General features: G+C 37.2%; 1 protein-coding gene across 3 annotated transcripts in view; it reads right to left on the bottom strand.

Moving 5' to 3' along the window:
- Window positions 1-20503, bottom strand: part of ARAP2 (ArfGAP with RhoGAP domain, ankyrin repeat and PH domain 2) — a 128096-nt gene that overhangs the window by 8906 nt on the left and 98687 nt on the right. For all 3 annotated transcript variants that reach the window (XM_064511327.1, XM_064511328.1, XM_026093712.2), the window contains 5 exons: window positions 16483-16611; window positions 10798-10937; window positions 5685-5767; window positions 4229-4264; window positions 3663-3726 (listed from right to left, as the gene is read on the bottom strand). In XM_064511327.1, coding sequence (XP_064367397.1) covers window positions 3663-3726; window positions 4229-4264; window positions 5685-5767; window positions 10798-10937; window positions 16483-16611 — 452 coding nt within the window. The remainder of the gene's footprint in view (window positions 1-3662; window positions 3727-4228; window positions 4265-5684; window positions 5768-10797; window positions 10938-16482; window positions 16612-20503) is intronic.

The following is a 20503-nucleotide window of genomic DNA, read 5'->3' as shown; positions in this document are numbered from 1 at the left end:
GTTCTGAGAACAATGCGGTGTAAGAGATTTTTCTGAAAACGTTCCAACATGAGATTCTATGAATCAAAGAGGATGGAAGACGTCTATGTAGGAATAGTTTTTAAAGCTTGGAGATGAGTGCACAGAGATAAGCCAGCACAACTCCAAAGAAAATTGGCTAGCTTGAACTGCTGCAAAGGAACCCTAATGAAAGCTGGGAATGAGCTGGGTTAGTATTAACAAAATACTACTGCTTTGCATTATTTTTAACAAGTAAGAAATTATCTGATCTTTCTAAGAAGAAACTGTCCAAATCCCCAATAGATTTCTTTTCACGGGTGTCAGGGTTTTCACTGTTCCTTTTTTAAAATTACTTTTTTGGTATTCAACACCCCACATCCATGAGTTAAGAAGTTATCTCTTCAAGACTGTAAACAAAATACATGTATGGATCTGTGATTATACTTGCAGATGGTCTACCTGTTAAAACAGTGCTATTAGCCACTAGAATGAGTGTGATTCTGTCATTATTGACTTAGAATAGCAGTCTAGAAACTGGAAGCCTCAATTGCATAGTAGAAAAAGTATTTCATAGATTCACATCTTTATGGGGTAAAAAATTCCCACAGATGGTGCTGACCAGGGTGTGGTACAAGTCTGTTTGTTGTAAGACTTCTCCCCAGTAAACATTAAAAATGTTCATTTTTCACCACTGTGAAACATTAGGAATGTCTTAACCGAGAGAGGGGCTCTTGCCAAACAAAAGCAATTTATTGTGGACCAAGATAACAAATATAGCTGAAGTTTTCAAAGCATTGGAATGGATTTAGTCATGCCTCTTTTACCACTCTCCTCTACCTACTCTACCAACAGTTTAGCGTAGTTCAAGGACTCAGGACATCTTCCACACTATTTTGAAGCTTTCAGATAAGAACATAAAATCTTTTTATATCCATATACTGCACAATAGAACTAACGGCAGAAGACACTTCTTTGATATTTTTGACGAAGAGAATATCTGCAATTTAGGCGCCCAATATGGAAGGCTAGGCTTTTCTGTTGTAAACAAATGTGATTCAGAAGGTGATTGAGGACCTGTAAGTTAGGCCCTGAAGGAACCTGCCTCCATGAATTCTCAGCAAACTTAGGGAAACTACCCCTGTCAGTTAAGTACCCTGATTTCCCTTTTGCATCTCTAACATTTCTTAAAATAGAACTCTGGAAAATACATCAAGAAATACCAGCAACATATTAGGCCACATAATAAATGTATTTATTCATAGTTTTGACCTATCTGCACAGCTGCACCTCATGGTAATATGCTGTGCCTCTCTCTAGCTGATCAGAGGCACTGGAATTGGAAGAGACCATATATAATTGTGTCCATCTTCATATCAATTAATTACTTCCAGCTGTATGCTATTAAGTGATTTTGTGCAGAACTGCATTACGGAATTCAAGAATCAGGTTTTAGCTGTACTCTATGGAATGATTTTGCATACAAGTGGAAGAAACAATAGCTCTTCTTAGAATCATCTTAGTATTTAAAGTATAAGATGAATAACCTCTGGGATAACTTGATTTTGTGTAACAAAAGTGTTAGATTACAGCAGGACCTAAGCTTTGCTATTTATACTCTCTGCAGAACTTACACTATGGGAGTAAACATTATCAGAAAATGGGAAAAAAGAAAGTAATTATATCTTACTGATACTATTTACTAATAAAGTCTTACTCTGCCAGAGCACTGAAGAGCACAGTAACATTGATTTCTCTCCTTCCTAATTGCACTGGATCATATAATGTAAATGTCTTAATACTTCAAAACTTACTTTATAGTATTTTTCTCTTTGCAGTCTAAGTCCAGTAACTCCATCAACATAAAGAAATTATGCACCTGCAGTCTCTCTAACACAAAAGTGTTCAAAGTATGATAATGAATAAGGTAGTAGACGAGCTATCTTCCCTAAAGATACCCTCGATTCTAAAATTCTAACTGGAAACAACCTCAGCCAACATTTTTTTTTTCTGGTTTAGAAAGGGGATAATTCAATGAAAATTGCCTGCTACTACTGTGTGATGCAAAATATTTGGAGATCTTATAGTAAGCTTTAACAACATGAGTCATTGCATTCTCAAGGACAGATTTTCCTTGCAAATAATATTGTCATAGAGCAATACACCGATTTTGCTTCATTAGCACTTAATCTCACAAGTAATTCACAGACTGACAACTTCCAGAATACCGATAACCAAAAAAGCCACCTTCTCAACAGTCTGTTAGTTCTGTTGATTCATTGGACTCACGAGAATGAAGTTTTCAAAGAAAATAGTATTAAGTCATTGCAGAGTTAAAAAAAAAAAAAAAAAAACCATACATTAAAAGATTTTTTTTGTTAAAAAAATCTCCTGAACAGTGAGCAGTGTCTCTCAGTTTTTGATCGATATTACCAGAGGAACATTCTACATACCACGCTACTTGATCAGAATCCTAATAAATTGCCTTTCTTGTGATTTTACGTCAAAAGGATTTCAACAGAGTTACTAAGCTTGTATGAGTTATTTCCTAGTAGCCTATATCAATAACCTCTGAGCCAATTTGTTGTGACACTGCTCATGCTATGCCCATGAGATGTATGCCAGGACCGGTGGCTGTTTCCATAGAAACCACAATAGCTCCTTCAGTTAAGGGAGCAGAATAGAACAAAATTTTGGAAGTCTTACTTATAAGGCATACACTGTACTTCTAGTACTACTATCGACAAAGGTCAGAAAGACAGATTCTCTTTTAGAAAGCCCCTGTGAAGTATGTAGTGCAACAGTCCTGTGTCTAGTCCACTTTATGTAATGTAAAGCTCACAGGTAATCATAAATCTAGTGATGTGTATTCACAGCAATATTCCCCAAGGTTCCTTGAACACTTTGGGAAAGGCAAGACAAATCTGATGCAAACACAGAATCTTTTTAAAAACTTAAACTCCATTCCAGTCTCCTGCGAGACTGAATTCTTCCCACCTCTCTCACTCTCACATCCTATCACGCAAACACTAAACTCCATTTGCAAGGATGTGTTATATGGCTGCCACTCAAATTTACATCCACCTTATTCATAATCTAGTAACAAGCAGAAGATTACTTAACTTGAGATAGTATCTATCCAACACAATGAGTTGTCAGTGTTGGCTCAACTAACTCCAATACCAGAAAAATGCAGCTGTGTTGGCACAGCACTCCTTACAGAGCTAGTTCACTCCACAGTGTGTTTAAACAGAGCGCCCTGCTACCATGGCTATTTTGTGCAGTATCCAAATTAGTTAACAGAGAAAGAGTACTCAAGGCATTGTGGCACACTGACATACCCTTTGGGTCAATGGCCAGAATTTCACCCAAAAGCGGTCTACTGCTGCCAAGGAAGCTAGCTGTGTTTCTTTATCCAGCTGCTCCAGATCCTAGAATGTAATCTTCTGCTCACATATTCATGTGGAAATATCATTAGGAACAATAGCCTTCATAGGCTAAGACCATCTTTTTGTGGTTTTATTACATCAAGTATTCCAAAAGCCTTAATTATATTGCAGTTTTATCCATAATGCACAGATAATACATACATATATATGATTGCCTAATGGGATTTTTGTAACAGCAGGAAAAGTTATGTTTTTTATATTTGACCAGATTAGTACCTGTGCTGTAAAAATACTGATCAGCCACTCCATCTGCGCATCTTGTCCATCACAACATATATGCCTAGAACACAATATATAATTAACAAGAAAAACATGAAAAAAATGTAGTTGCAGCTAGACATATTACAGAATAGGTTTCTAGATGAGTTCAAATACTGCTTACATTCATCTGTGAATGTTGTCTGTATTAACGCTAGCTTACGCAAAAAGACAGTGAAATACACAAATACCTTGAATTATCACTTTACCCTGCTTCAAAAAGAAGGCAGGCAAGTGCTTAACTTAAAGCATGTGTACAGGTTTCATAAATTTAGAATTATAGATTTTAAGATTGCTGATTTATGACCACAGTAAGGGAACAGACACCTAACCCCAAAAGATTACCAAAACATATCATCTATAATTATTTAGTTAATTAAGAAAAACAGAGAAAAGCAAACATGCAGACAAAATGAAAGCCATTAGTTTTCAAACATTCTCTTTTTAAAATGCTGAAACTGAACATTTAAATATACATTGAACACTGAAATTAAACCAATCATACATGTTTCATGTTTACCTACCACTGGTGCTTTTCAGAAAATATTGCAAGACCCCAGCTGAAACAAAAACATTTTTCAAAAATTAGTTCCAGAAACTCAAGACAGAGACAACATTTTCCTAAGACTGCAGAGACCTCTACACAATGCCTTTAAGTAGAAAAAAATATAAAGTTTAAATGAGTACTGCAAATCTAGGAGGTTATTAAAAAATGAAACTGTGGGTTTGATGGTGGATTTTGCTCATTTGTTCACAGATGACTCAGTTCATGAATGTTCTGTTTTGGACCAGGGGTAAAGCCAAGCCTGACAGATGAAGGCTGACTATGCGTGTTGTTTCGGCTGTGGCTGTGCTTTCTGAACGCTATTAGAAGTAAAACTGCTAAGTTGGTGTCCAGGAAAATACATTCATATAAAGAAGCTTCGTGGTGGGGAAGGCACAGAAGGAGCATGAGCGGGCTTGTGCTGGGAACAGAAAGAATCCCGCGTAAGTCTACAGAGATTAAAAAAAAAAATGCTGAAAACAGGGAGCTAGTGCACAACAAAGCCTCTGAGGTGACAGACAGACAGACAGCTCCGAGGGATCCAGAGGAGACTGTATGAAGTCTGATGCTGAAAATCGTTAGACTGAAAGTAAACCTCAGGGAATGAACCTACCCTGCAAAGATCCAGACTTATTTACATACTCTTACATTTTTACTCTAAACTACTCACCTACTCGTTCCCAAGTTTAACACTCTTTCTCAAAACCAAAAAAACACCACATTTTGTACAACAGAACTACGGTCTGAAATTTACAGACCTTTTGAGGGTTTTGATGTGCCAGCTCTAAGGGAAAGTACAAGCAGATCTGCTCAAAGGCTACAAGCAACTTAGAATCCCCTTGGGATAGGATCCTCCCCACACTATCTCAGTGTCTCAAAGCTTTGACTGAATAAGTTCTGGAAACACATCTGAGGAAAAGGTGTCATTTCTCACTCTCTTTTCCAGAGACATAGTCACTGATGTTCGTAAAGGGCACTGTAGTCTTTGTTTAGAAGGAAAAATGTCAAAATAATAAGGATCCTGAAAAAGGAAAATCCTCTGCTGAACAACAGGGACTGTCACCAAAGACAAACTAGTTAGTTTTCTCTTCCTATTCTTTTCCTTGGTGCAAGGAAGGTGTGCTCATCAATGAAATGCAGGACACACACCACAAAACTAAGTGAGCTAGCAACAAACACATCCACAAGAGATAATACACTTAAGATTAAGAAAAGCCAATCAATAAAGTAATTTCCTAGCACAGAGGAGTTAATATGGAACACAAAACTAGAGATAGCAACAGAACAAATAATATTATGGAGGGTAATTTAATTCAGTGTACTTCAGTTGGCTTCTTGACTTTTCCCTATTCCACAATATTTTATGTTCCTCTTTCATGAGGACACTACGGTACCTTGCTACACAGCATTTAACTTATTTTCTTTTCGATTCTTACTTTGTTGGTGGCTTCATTTTCTTTTTCACTCCAAGATAAAGCTTCAAGGAATTGACAGGCAACACTTTCTCAGGTTTGCTAGCCTGATAATAAAATAAGATTCTAATTACTATATCAGGAATATACAAAAGAGGAAATGCTCTGTAACTGTCTCCAAGTTAACTTTGTTTTATGTGCTACTCCCCACTTTTCTTGTCGGCCATTATGTTTTTTACATCTTTCTTTCTCACTAACAAAGAGTGCCAATCACTTTCACTGGGAGAAAACTAATTAGGAAGAACGTGAACTCCCTCTAATGTTGAAAAATTACAATATAGCCAGAATAACACAGATCTGGCAGCAAGGCGCATGTGACTGGAGTGCTGCAATTGATGGATACAAGCCCTTCAGTAAAGGCAGTCAGGGAAGATGGGGGGTGCCCTCTATGTGAAGGATGACAGAGGGTGAGTAGACCACATGTGGGGAGATCTTCAATGAGATGGACAACATCGTGGCGGGTGTTTGTTTCAGACCACCCGATCAGGATCAAGGAAGCCTCTGAATCACAGACCCTGCTTCTCTGGGGGGGCTTTGCTTTCCTTGACAGGAAAGGCACCATGGTGGGACACAAGGAATCCAGCAGACTTTTGGACAGTGTCAGGGCTAACTTCTTGACACAGGCAATGGATAGGCTAACCAGGGCGATGCACAGCTGGATCTGATAGTAACAAGCAAAGAAGGACTGGCTGGGGATGTGATAAGCAATGGTACCTTTGGCCATCATGACCATACAGAGTTTGAGGTCCTAAGGAGTGTGCAAAAGACAAACAGCAGAAGACAGACACAGGACTTTAGGAGAGCAGGTTTGGGTTTATTCAGGGAACTGCTACATGCAATTCCATCGGAGGAGGCTGCTCTGAAGGGCAAAGCAGCTAAGGAAAGCTGGCAGGTCTTTACGGGCAGCATCACTTCAAGTGCAAGAATGGTTCGTCATGATACTCAGAGAAACACGTAGATATATCATGAGACCTGGCTAAACAAAGAATTCATGGCAGAGCCCCAAGGCAAAAAAGAGCCAGCATACAGGAGGTGGAGGCAGGAAATTTAGAAACACTGCCTGGACATGTAGATATGGCATTAGGAAAGGCAAAGCTTAGCTGGAGTTGAGACCTGCTAAGGAAGTCAAGGGCAACAAGAAGAGCTTCTACTGCTGCATTACAAGTAAAAAGCTGAACAAGGATAATGCAGGCCCAGTGCTGAGTGGAGCAGCTAGATGAGCAACAGCAGACACAGGTGAGGCTGAGGTACTTGGGATCTCCTTTGCATCAGTCTTCATGCCAGCAAGGTCTCCTAGGCCTCTGCACTTTACAGACAGAATTCAAGGAGGAGAACAACCAGCACTAGATGAGGATCAAATTAGAGATTACTTGAGGGAAACTGAACCACACAAGTCCATGGGACCAAATGGGCTGCATCCAAAGGTGCTGAAAGAGCTGGCTGATGTCTTTACAAGACTGCTCTCTCTCATCTTTGAAATATAGAGATTAGGGGAAGTTGCTGATGACTGGAGAAAGGCAAATGTTGCAGCTGTCTTCAAAAAAAGGCCAAAAAGACAATTTGGGGAACCACCTGCCACTCAGCTTCATTTTGGTCTGTTGGAGAATCATGGAGTGTGTCTTCTTAGAGCACATTTCTGGGCATGTAAAAGAGAAGGCAGTGATCAGGAACAGTCAGAATGGATTTACCCATGGTAAATCCTGCTTGACCAACCTGATTGACTTCTACAATAAAATGGCTGGATTCATGGATGAAGGGAGAGCAGAGGATGTCTTTCACCTCAAGTTTACCAAGGCTTTTGCCAAGGTCTTCCACAAGATTCTTGTATCCTAGTTGTGATGTTATGGTTTGGATGGCTAGACATTTATATGGATAAAAAACTGGTTGCATGATCAGACTCAGCGGTAATTAGACAAGTGTAAGCCTGTGACAAGTGAAGTACCACAGCGGTCTATCCTAGGATCTGTTCTGTTTAACATCTTTATCAATGACCTGTAGGACTGCATAGTGTGTTTGATCATCAAGTTTGCAAGATCAACCTAGAGGACCAGTCAATACATTTCAGGGCAGGGCTGCCTTCCAGAGGGATCCAGACAGGCTGGAGGAATAGGCCAATGGGAATGTCATGAAATTCAATAAGCACAAATGACAGGTCTTCTGGGAAGGAAGAACCCCCTGGTTCCTGGGTCTCCCTGGCCCTGGCCTCGGCCCCCCACCCCAGGGCTTGGCTGGCTGAGAAGCAGCTCTGCTGAGGAGAACCTGGGGCGCTGGTGGACAGCAAGCTGAGCATTAGTCAGCATTGTGCCCTAGCAGCAAAGAAGGCCAAGAGCAACCTGGGCTTTACTAACAGGACCACAGCCAGTAGGTCGAAGGGATTGATTATTTCCCTCTCCTCAGCTCTTGTGAGACTGCATCTAGAGTCCTGTGTCCATTTTTGGCCCCTCCAACAGAGGAAAGACATCCATGAAATGGAGTGAGTTCAGTGGAGGCTGACCAAGCTAGTCAGAGTTGGAACACTTGCCCTGTGAAAAGAGACTGAGTGAGGTGGGCTTGTTCAGCCTGGAGAAAAGATGACTTTGGGGGACCTAACAGGAGCTTCCCACATTACCTATGAGGTAGTCTCCAAGAAGATGGAGCCAGCCTCTTCATAGGGTACATGGTAGGAGAACAACAGACAAAAGGCATTAATGGAAACTAGGGAGATTCAGACTGGAAGAAGAAACTTTTTCCATTAGGACAGTCAAGTGCTGGAAAAGCCTGCCAAGTTAGGCTGTGAAGTCTTCATCCTTTGGGATTTTCAAAACCTGATAGGATCAAACCCTGAACTACCTGGTCTGATGTCATAGCTGGCCCTGCTTTGAGCAGGAGGTCAAACCCAAGACCTCTGGAGGTCCCTTCCAACCTGAATATTCCTGTGTTTCTTAGACAATCAAATACATTCAGCCAACCTACAACAGATATACATACACATTAGTCTGTGAAGTGAACGTGTCTTGAGGCTGAAATACCGAAAAGAAACAAAAAATTTCTTATATGCACTAATCTAAAACAGGCAGCAGAATAAAATATTGTTCATTTTGTACTCTTAGGCCAAGTGTTTCAGGCTTCAATTTAGAAAAATCACTTAACAAATCTTATAATCCCAACATACAGTTGCTCAATAGTGTTTTCTGACCTGAATTCTCAATTTCTTTCTCTATAGCATTCAATCTCTAATACTCAAATATCAGGAAAAAGGAGACAGGAGATACACTGCTCAGAACTGAGGTGCCATTATCACTTAAAAAAAAAAAAAAAAAAAAAAAATTATGGTTGGTCTTCTAGTCTCACCTCTCCGAGAGTGAGACTCTTAAACTCAAAGCAAGAGTACTGCCACGCTGAACAGACACCTCTACAGAATGTACTATTTAGTACACTTCTCACAGAATTACACCTAAAGGAACTTGCTCATTTCTTTGTGTGTGCGAGCATATCTTTTAATGACTGTGCATTACAATAGAAAGCTTTTTTGGCTAATTAACACAATACTGCAATTTAATATACAATATCATGGAAACTTTTAACTTTTTGATAATTCCTCGTGAAGAAAAGAAAACACTTAGCAGAGTTTATCTTCTCTTGTATACACAAACTTAATTTACTGTTATGAGAATTCATAAATTAATTAATCCATGCAGTCTTACTAAAGACAATTTTCCACCTGCAATGTCAACCCCTTCTACTATTCATTTCTAAATATGACTTAGAATTGAACAAAAATTATTGGTGGTAGATAAACATCTCTCAAAAGAAAATAAAACACACTGAAATATGCTATTTTGTCAGAATGATATTTCCATGTACTTATTTTAAAAATGGTGTAAAGCCATTTAAAAGTAATTCAGTATTTACACTAAGTACAAAATTTCACCTGGGTTTAGGAGCCATTTAATGCTTTATGAATCAGAATGGTTGAAAAAGCAGTTTTAATGTAGTACAATAGTCCTATCATAAACTCCTAGATTCTAATTAAGGTTTTATAAGAATATTAATTTACTCTCACATATGTGACAATTTGAGTTTTAGCACTAAATTATGCAACACTATCTTCGACATTCTAGGGTCATTCTAATTAAAAGTATATCCACAGTCTTACAAGAAGACATAATATTTCTTTTGCATTAGCATACACTAGCAATCCATAAGCTTTGGTCTTAAAAAATATATATATACTCCCCTGAGTATTTTAGGAAGGCCAGCAAGCACATATATATATATATCTGTTGGATGGACAAAACCAGCATCCAGCAAAAATAAAAGCACTTGAAACTTCAAGCGGTATTGTTTACCAGAAATTTGCAGAACTAAAATGAACAGCAGTTCACAATATATGTTATTTAGTTTTACGCTTTAACAGAAATTGCATACATCTGAAAACATTCTTCACAGAAAACTCCTGTGAAAAGAACTCAGTTCAACACACTATCAAGGATACCTGACTTTGCTTCTGTGGGACTCTGATATATACCTAAGCATCAGTACTAGTGTCTGCAAGACTGAGATTACATCAGGTCTCTTTTTTCTGAAGTTTTACTTCAAGAGAAGTTTATATTTCCTCTTCATTACTGAGAAGTTAATGACAACTTTGTAGCTGAGAGGCAAGGGAAGATTTTGCTACTATATTCAGAGATACTGTTTTCTATAACCTCTTCCATCATGACATTTTTAAGTAAAAGACCCTTGTTGCTTGTACTTTCTGAAGGCTCTGAGATCTGAAGACAAACCAGCATGCAGCTCACTTAAGTTCTATATTGCTTCTACTACAGCTCAATACAAAGAGTTTTCATAAGACAGTCACTTTTTTTTTAAAGCTTATAATAATGCATAATTAGACTAGCTAAATAAGCAACATCCATAATTTCATCTTACTAAAGTCTCTGTTAACTAGTAACATAAAAAACTTGCACTGCAACCCCAGACTTTGAAGGTTACCATTTAGCACTGTTCACCCTGTTTACCTTTCTTCTCATTTCCATATGTAAAAGAACGTTTTAGTGCTTATAATTAAACTAGTTTAAAAAGAGTTTGTCTGTTGTACCTTCATATCTTTGTAAAGAAGCAAGTTTCCTTCCTGTAACACAAAATACCGTTCTTGAAATTTGTTTCCAGACAGTAGCTTTGATGGTTCTTCTTTGTACTTCAGATAGCCTGCTTTCATACTGTCTTTCATGTTTTTCTCTATCAAGACAATAAAAAGCATTTTGTTAGAAGATTTTGGAACAGTGGATATTGCTAGTTTTGAAGTGCCCCTAGTATTTATTACTGTATATCAAAAGACTAAAATTACAACTTGATTGGTCCAAATTTAAATATTGACAACATGATGATTTTAATTATTGGAAAAAAACCCATCTTCTCTGTTTCACTTCTAAAACAGATAACACAGAAAGGACCACCGACGTACTTCAATTACAATAATTTGCTCAGGAAAGAATGTGCAGTTAAGTTCCAAAGCATGTATAAGTTTTTGCTTCTCTGAAGCACAAGTATATTAAAATTACCAGAAAGCTCTGATTTTGTTCTGTGAGACTGTGTACATTTTTCTGTTTAAGAGAGTCAAAAACCACACAGAAACACACATATATTTGGCAAAACAAACAAACTTTTAAAGTAGTATTTTGCAAGCAGCTTTAGAAAGGATTAAAATTGATTTTGTAATTAAAAGATTTTTAATGAAGCAAATCAGAACCATTGAAGTTTTCAATGATAAAGACTAGATTTTCAGTATAATGTTGACAGCAATTTAAAAATCTAAATAAAATAATACAAAAAAGCATTGAAAATATATTCTTTAAAGAGAAAGAAAGGGTCTTCTTCTCTGAATGTTGCTAGATGAAAACTACTGCAGCACCACTTTTACATGTTTTTCTTTTCCTCCCAATCTTTTTTTTTTAAAAATAGTTTATCTGCTTTGCCCAGCAAGTCCACTTTCAAATAGCAGGACTTCTGACCACTAATTACAGTAATTACTATGCTGAAATGACTCATGCATATAAATTCAAACCAAAACAACATTTTAACAAAGTAAGGAGCAATGAAAAAGAAAAACAATTCCTATTTGTATCTTGTAGAAGCCTTAATGAAAGAACACAGAATTCAGCAGCAACCTTAAGTATTCTTTTCTCCTTGAGGTAACTAGTGCTTAAAGCAGACCACCAACGTGAAGACAGAGCGGCCAGACAGAAGCAAATAAACCTCCATTCCAGTCAACATCACAAGTACAGGCTGGGGGCTCACTTGCTGGAAAAGAGCTCTGTGGAGAAGGGCCTGGGGGGACTGCAGGCTGACCGTGAGCCACCAATGTGCCCTTGTGGCCAAGAAGGCCAATGGTATTCTGGGTTGCATTACGAAGAGTGCTGCCAGCAGGTCGAGGGAGGTGATCCTCCCCCTCTACTCAGCCCTAGTGAGGCCACAGAGTGCTGAGTCCACTTCTGGGCTCCCCAGTACAAGAGAGACATGGAACTACTGGAGTGAGTCCAGCAAAGGGCTGCTAAGATGATTAAGGGACTGGAACATCTCTCATGTGAGAAAAGGCTGAGAGCTGGGCCTGTTCAGCCTGGAGAAGAGAAGGCTGAGGGGGGATCTTATCAATGCGTATAAGTATCTGAAGGGAGGGTGTAGAGAGGATGGAGCCAGACTGTTTTCAGTGGTACCCAGTGACAGGACAGGAGGCAACAGGCACAAACTGAAACACAGGAAGATCTGTCTGAACATAAGGAAAAACTTTTTTACTCTGATGTTGGTTCAGCACTGGAACAGGTTGTCCAGAGAGGTTGTGGAGTCTCCACATATTTATATATTTTTTTTATCTCACACATTTATTTTAATAAGCAGTCAATATATTCAAGTACAGCATAACATGAAGAATATCACTAATGACTATAAAATGAATGATCTAGTATAAGTATATTGCACTGTAGTGTTTGCATCTACATATATTTCAGTATTTATGTTCTTTGCCCTTCTTTTAGGGAACCTGTGAACAGTTATGCCACATATGATTAGTTAGGAAAAGCCCCAACCTTCTAATAACAAAACATGTATTATTGCATAAGATGCATAAGTGCATGTGCACAAACGGTAGGTAAGTAATATTTGGACTCAAATGTCTGATTATGCAAATACATTTTGAAGTGCACACAAAAAAACAACTAGGTTATACTTTAAAACACAGAGAATCAGATTCTGCTCTCATTCGTATGGTGTAGTGAGACTTTGGGACTAACTTGAAATGACATATCTCAATCCCATCTTTCATACTGGATGAAAATTAAATTAAATTATTCCTCCTACTAACCCTAATTATTTGCAAAAAGAAGATAATTAAATATTGTGAATCTAATTCCCTCTTGCTTTATATCTGAGTACAAACTGAAGTTATAAAAGCCATTTTAAAAATATAATGGAAATTAAAAAGATAATAAACTCCTTTGACTTCATCAAATAAAACCAACTCCATTCTAATCAGTGTGCCTTCCATTAGAAGAAAATCTCAACGGAAGATTTCCCAGTATTTTCATTAGTTCAAGATAGAATCTAAAAACAAAATCAATACATTTCTAACAATTAAAATCAAAAGTTTGGATTGGATTGATTTGAATCCAGTCAGGAGTGCAATATACTTTTCAGTTAAAAAAAAAAAAAACTGATGTAGTCCCTCTCTGCCAATATGAATACTTGTTTCATGTTCAGAACAGAGTACAAAACCTTACCCACACCACCACATGAATTTTGCTTTATATTTTTAAACATATCGAATGAGAGTAGGCGGACACTTTCACATCTATACCAAATTGGAGGATTTCTAATTCTGCACATAGCTCTCAAAACAACAACAACAACAAAATCATTCTAAACTCTGCAGCATTCTCACCATAACAAATCTATTAACCACTTAATACATACAAAGATCTTAGAAAAGGCAGGAAGAGGAAAAATAATCATCCTCTATACTCGATGATTTTCTGTATTCTTTAGCAGCCAGTATTTAATAAAGTAAATCTAAAATAATCTGGGTGTGTTCTAATCAAACTGATTTTTCAGATAGAAACTAAAAATGATGCAAAACTTTCCAAAACTCTGAAACCACTAGGAACTAGATGAACTCAATCTATTCAGGATTGCTTCACTTACAGTTTAGAAGTTTGTGTTTCAAATAGTATTTCTGAAAAATAGCTCTTGTTCTCAGAAAATCAATATTTCCCACTCAAATTAGACAACTCTTTACTGGAAAATTTTGAGTATCTATATACACACTTTATACTGAATCTATTCTCTTATATTTTTCTAACAGATGAAACTTTAATACAGGAAATTTTCACATAAGGAGAAGAAAGAGGGTCTTGAAATAGAATGTACCGAGTATCTGTTATACCAAAATATAATGTACATCTTGCCCTTCTGAACAGCACTTGAAAGACAGTACTCCTGCAAAAGCATGAAAAGCTATAAAATAAACTGTCAAGAGACAATAACTAAAGATTGTGAGGGAAGTGGAAAACTTGCCACAAATTTTTCTGAAGCTATATCGCTAAAAATAAGCTCATTTTTTTTCCCTTGATAAGAAAAATTGATTTCTCGTAACTCCTTCCCTGATGGCCTGATCATGCATCTTTCCTCCCTCTGACACTACCTAATGACAAAAGCACAATGTTTATCTAAAAAACCCCAGCTTTGTGTCTTGAAATATCTGCTTATACGTTTTAACACTATGTACACATGTAAGATTAAGAACAGAAATACTAAATGTGTATTCCTGTGCACTAACATCCACATTTAAGAACAAATGCAAAGTTTGGATAAATAATACAGACATTTTGTGCATTTTGGCCTACACTTAATATTTATACATCTCTGTTGAAGTTAGTGAACATTTATTTTAGTTCCTCAGTATTTGTAATGTTTCAGTTTTCAGTTCCTCAGTATTCCTAACGTGCAAATACTTGCACATTTACAAGATATAAGTAGACTCAAAATCTCTGCAAGATGAAATACTGAAGTACAGTGTGTGTTATTTTAAACATCTTTATTTTGTTATAATAAGATCCAATTAAAATTTACGTTTGTTGTTTTGTTGCTCTACTACGCTATTTTTAAGACAGGAAAAAAGTATGTAACCCTGCCCCTCTCGGTCCCCCATCACCAATTTTCTTAATATTTTTCCTGTTTGTGATGAAATACGCTCAGTGTTACCGAACAAGATGGTAGTTCAGCTAATAATGAGTTGACTAAATCACATTAGATCTACTTTCCTTATTTCCTTTTTAGAAACTAATTCGAAGACATATCAGTGCAATGTATGGAGCAATACTGATAGGGTTGGTGGCCATTTTGATTGATTTTAACCAAAGTAAAGAGAATAATTAACTATCCCAAAAATCCAAGTATGCCCTCCTAAACAGTATTTACAAGTTCCTGCTTGTTGCAAGATAGAATTAAAAGGTACAAAACCTAAATTGTTAGAAAATAAAATTTATTCACGAGGTAAAAGCTCCTTAAAATGGCAATTCCACATTTGAGTACAGATTTCACCATAAAAAAATTGCTTTGCCACATTAGGATTGCCAAGATCATTAGTGTAAGTTTGCAATACGGCAGAATGTTTTCTAAAACCCATCAAAGCACTGTGAAAACCAGTATAACTTATTCAATTTTTATAGCTTGCTTAATAAGGTTTTTGTTATTTTAACACCAAAAAAGAGCCACTAAACGTAAACATTAAGTCACCAAAAGCCAATGAGTCCAGACGAAGGTCAAACTGCACAGAACCCAGGCAAGCTGAAGTGGTGTGAAGGAGCGCACGGGAGGGAGAAGAAATGGATGTAAAGAGCATGAGAGAAGGAGGATGGCAAATGGCAGACCTCCTCCTCAAATAGTACTACACTTTATAAGCTGAATCTTAGACACTCGCTTAATTCTCATTTGTTACTCAGAGCAGAGGTTCATGCGTAGTCCTCATACCCCATCCGCTTTTCTGATTATACCTCAATACATACTGAGTGAGGTGAGGGGAGTTCATATTTCAGGCTTTTAAAAAAACAGGCCATTTCTCTCTATTCACTATCTGCTACAACACACTTATAAGACATAGTGAAACTCAAACATAAAAAAACCATGAATAGCTCACTTGTTAGGGTTGGGTCATATCTGTGGAACTTGCTTTTACAGAAATAAAGGATGATAAAATCAGTAAGGCATTAAACTGGGCGTCAAATGTTACTATCACGTTTTACAGTGATGGCATACAGAATGTCAGCAGCTTGAAAACAGGATAATCATTTTCGGACAGCTCTATTTTCTAATCTTCTGCTTCCCTTAGAGTGATTACTACACATTATTACCTGGGAGATTTAACTCCAGGTATTAAAAAATAAAAAGGTGGGTGGGTGGGACTGGGTCATCTTGTAAATCACACGTTTCCACTAGCTGTGTTTCAAGTGTCAGACCTGAATTCCTCCTTCTGCTTAAAGGTGATGTACTTGCTGCAAGTCACTCAGTGGCTTATGTCATTCCAAATGGCAGATCTGTAAAGTTTGTCGAAACAAGAACATACATAATTTCTATATTTTAAAAGGAAGCCAGCACAACCCTCAGTAAAGCAACAACTTTTAAAAAGTAGTGGTAATTCAGATGTTCTGGGACACTTGGCCCCAGTGAAACAGCTATAAAAAAATTGTCATCCTTGTGTCCCCATCAAATATCTAATTAAAGAAAAGACACATACCAGTGTAGAGTTTTATCATGTCTGCTGTGAGAAATTTCTTTATTATTAGATATGCGGTGCCAGGCTCCGGTAGTGAACTCCAGTGAAGAACCTGCTCTAGCACATTCTCCGTATAATGCAGAGGACGTTCTGAAAAATGCCCAGAAAAAAAAAAAGGTGAAATAAGAGAAACAAGATCAGAGGCCCTTTAAGTTACATATTTCCAGAGATAAACTTTGAGCGATAGAAGAAAAAGTTGCTTTCAAAATAAGACAATTAAGCACTTCACTGACTTTCTATAGCAACACCACCTTTGCTAATAGGGTCTGCACAGGGTTTCCTTCCAGGTAACACAGATTGAACAAGCAATAATTAGATGTTCAGTAAGTCTCTGGTATTTAATTATTAGTATTTCCTTCTTGAAAGATACCAGAACACTGCTTTCACACTAATAATAAGAGCTAGGAAGTATCAGAGTGCATATATAAATATGATCAAACAGTATTACACAGTGAAACCTGCAGCTACACTGGGCCTCATCACACTAGGCTCCATGCTCTTTACCTCCAAATGGAAGTAAATCTTCCTAGCCACGAATGCTCTCGAATCAAAATCATGTAAAGAATTTGGAATAGCCTTAGTGGAAAAAAAAAATACTGGCACAGATTTCATTGCCTGTTAATGATTAAAACAGAGTGAGCCAATCTGTTGGTTTCATTCTATTCCTTTTACTGAAAGGGAGAAGGATTTGGTCTTACTAGGTCTTCTCCATATTGCTGTGTTTGAGGAATTTCCAGATTTACCACTTCTCTATTCCAAACTCAAGAAAAGAGTACAGCAAAATTAAAATTAAATTAAGTGGAGGCATGACTAGAATGTGCATGCACTTCAACACTTCAGTTACTCAAACATACATTTTTCTATACACAGATAGATAGATATCATCCAGTCCTAAAACACAGAGACCCTGAAACCCTTCCACAGGTTTGAAGAACTGCAGAGATGATAAAACCCAAAGAGTACACCACACAAACTCCAGTTCACACAACAGATGAAAGCTGGGAAGACTGAGCAAATGGTCCCTACACCCGCATTATCAGATATCTAAATGTGACATACACTGCGATACCCAGCCTAGGCTACATGCATCATCCTAGGCAATACTGAGGAGCGCAGAGCGAGACTGTGCAACACCCTTGTCTAACTACTTGTTCCTCCACATACACATCTGAAGGCTTTAGCATGCTCAACAGCAAGCACCTATTATAAACCAGAGGTTCACAGGAAGCACGAAAACCTTAACAATGGCCATGCAGGCTTAGAGCAGTGGATCCAAGAGTCATTTCATCTCTAAAGCCTGATCTCCACAAGTTCTGAGTTCTCATTTGGACACCAACATATGTGGGTCAGTCCTTCAGAAGAGCTGGGTACAACTGCTGGAAAATCACACCTGTGTGACACTGTCATCTGGGTCAGGCAGTTTAGCCCAGTATTTCTTGGACACTGAGGGGGAAAGTATGATATTATAACCTTATTTTTCACTTCTGCTAGGGTAGACGAACATGAAATACCAACACCTGTGTTGGGACTGTCCAGCACTACAGTCTAGTAGTACATCTTTTCCTGAACACCAGAGCTCCAGGAAGAAGCAACCACAACTGCTGCTTGTACCTTCTTTATTTATAGCACACTGTTGAGTGGCAGAAAAAAATACCTCTGTTTTCAGAGGCAAAAAAGCTACCTTACCTATAGACATGTTAAGTCACTTATATAAAGATTTTGTTATTCAGATATGATAACAAAGCAGCCTAACAGAAATACTATTCCTCAGATAGCAGCTCAATTGGTATTTTACCACTCAGTTTTTCTGGCCCTTTTGATTTAAATGGTCTAACTTTCGCAAAAAGTTGAAATGAAGTTCAAAGACTATGGACTTCTAAATGTGATAAAGTTAAAACAACTTGTTGCCTTTGTACAGGAGAAAAATCCACTTTAAGGAAGGAAAAATTACAAAAGGCACGCAGAAAAAGCTGGCAGATCATCACATCTTCCTAGAACAGTAGCACTCCCAGAGTAAACACCTACTGTTTTATTTATAGTTACATTTAAGACCACCTGTCATCATGGATTACATGGTACATAAATCACCATGCTGAAATGCATTAGTTATTTTACTGGCAACACACTTCATTTACAAACTATCCATCAAACACAAATTACTAAAAAAAAGTACACACCCTATTTTATAAAAGCATATGGTATTGAAAGTTCTGCATTAGATTAGATAATTTTATCAATTATTTCAATTTTTCTATATGCAAAAAATTTAGTTGATTTTTAATACTGCAGTTTCAGTATTTTTAACATCAAGCAGTCAATGCATACATCGAATTACCCTTTTACTTATGTCATCATATATTTGCAGGTAAATATCCCAAACCAATCACTTTAATCTTAAACAGCAATAACTATCAGAAGAAAATTACTTTTTAGAAAATACAAGATTCTAATTTTCTTGACTTTTCAGGGTTAGTTTTCAGAGCAGTATATCCTGAAAACATTTGATGAGAGAGTGAAGTAAGATAATTCTTATAAGAACTCAGGATTGAGCATAACAAACCAAATATTACCATGCACTGGACAGGTACCAGACCTTGCAAGGGACACAAGCATAAAATTCATTTCTAGTGGAAAGACACTGCAGTCATCAACATAAAGTAGAAGGAAATAGGCAGACTTTGCTGCTGTCAAGAGTATGTCAAGATCCCAACTTATTTTTAAGCGCCTCAGATGAGGTAAAGTTAAATGGTGTTTATCAAATGATGCTAGTAAAACAACCTGCAGCAAAAAAGACTCAAGTAGTTCACTGATTCTTTAGTGTCACATTTGGACCAAAGACTACAAAGAACTATTCTTCCTCTTGTCTGTTATTTCCTCAATGTTTCAACCTTGTGAAAATCTGTCAAATTCAGCCATGGCACCAGAGGAGTCTTCCTGAATAAGTGCCTCTTATTATCTGAATTATTTTCATTTTTCAATTTTATTAATTCAGTTCACCTGTTCTAATGCACAGATTCTTCCACAATGGGTCCAAAAATGGGTCCATTCCATCAATACAGTCTCTACTTATTGGAGCCAAGTGCTGAATTAGGACTTAAATCTTGATTTATTTGACTTTTTTTAAAAAACAAAAAAACCAAAAAAAAACCCCACGCTGATAGGCCATTTTCTATTTTGCAATTTAAATCTCTTGTTTTAAAGGGATACTCTCTAATTGCTTGAGAATATTTATTGTCCTATATAAGATCTGTAGAGTCTCACTCTAAGCTTAATTTTTCCAGACCTCCATAATCATTAGTTCAGACAAATTTTCTAGCCCGCACTAAGATCCTAGTTACTGCACCCGAATACCTCAAGAAGCTGTCTTGAGCTCTTTTACATCTACCTTTCTGTTCTCTCGGTGATATATAGTTAAATTTTCAGTTGTTAGCGTTATGTATCAATCTAAACAAAATAAAAATCCCCCTTCAAATTTTTCCATTACTCAGTCAAAAGAAACAGAATTTCTAGAGTTCTTGTAAAAGCTATCAGGACTCTTCTGAAGATAAGAGATGCCAGTGTTCTTTGTCAGCTGGCACCCGCATCTTCGAATCTGGGAATGAATTCTACCTCAGAACTGTACATAGCATCACCACACGACTGTATGCTGCAAAAAGAGGTCAAGACCATTCAGTTTACGTCAGAAGGGAGAATGCACTTACATTGCTGTTAATACTGCCAAGTTCAGGCCGAATATATCAGGAATGGCAGTAAACCTTAGGAGATTATTGTAACTATATCTAAAGTCAAGTAGAATAGAACTACTCAGACAATCTTGGAACATTTAGTTGACTTCATTTTCTCCATTTCTTTCAGACTGCTTTTTAAACGTGAAAACATGGATCTCCACTACAGAAATTAGTTAGTCCAAAGTCCACTTTTGTAACATGTAAATAATAATAAAAGCAACTCACTTAAAAGTGCTAATAGAAGTAACTTTGTA

This window comes from Dromaius novaehollandiae, chromosome 4 (assembly GCF_036370855.1).
Source record: "Dromaius novaehollandiae isolate bDroNov1 chromosome 4, bDroNov1.hap1, whole genome shotgun sequence".
Lineage (NCBI taxonomy): Eukaryota > Metazoa > Chordata > Aves > Casuariiformes > Dromaiidae > Dromaius > Dromaius novaehollandiae.
This window is presented reverse-complemented; position numbering and strand designations above follow the sequence as displayed.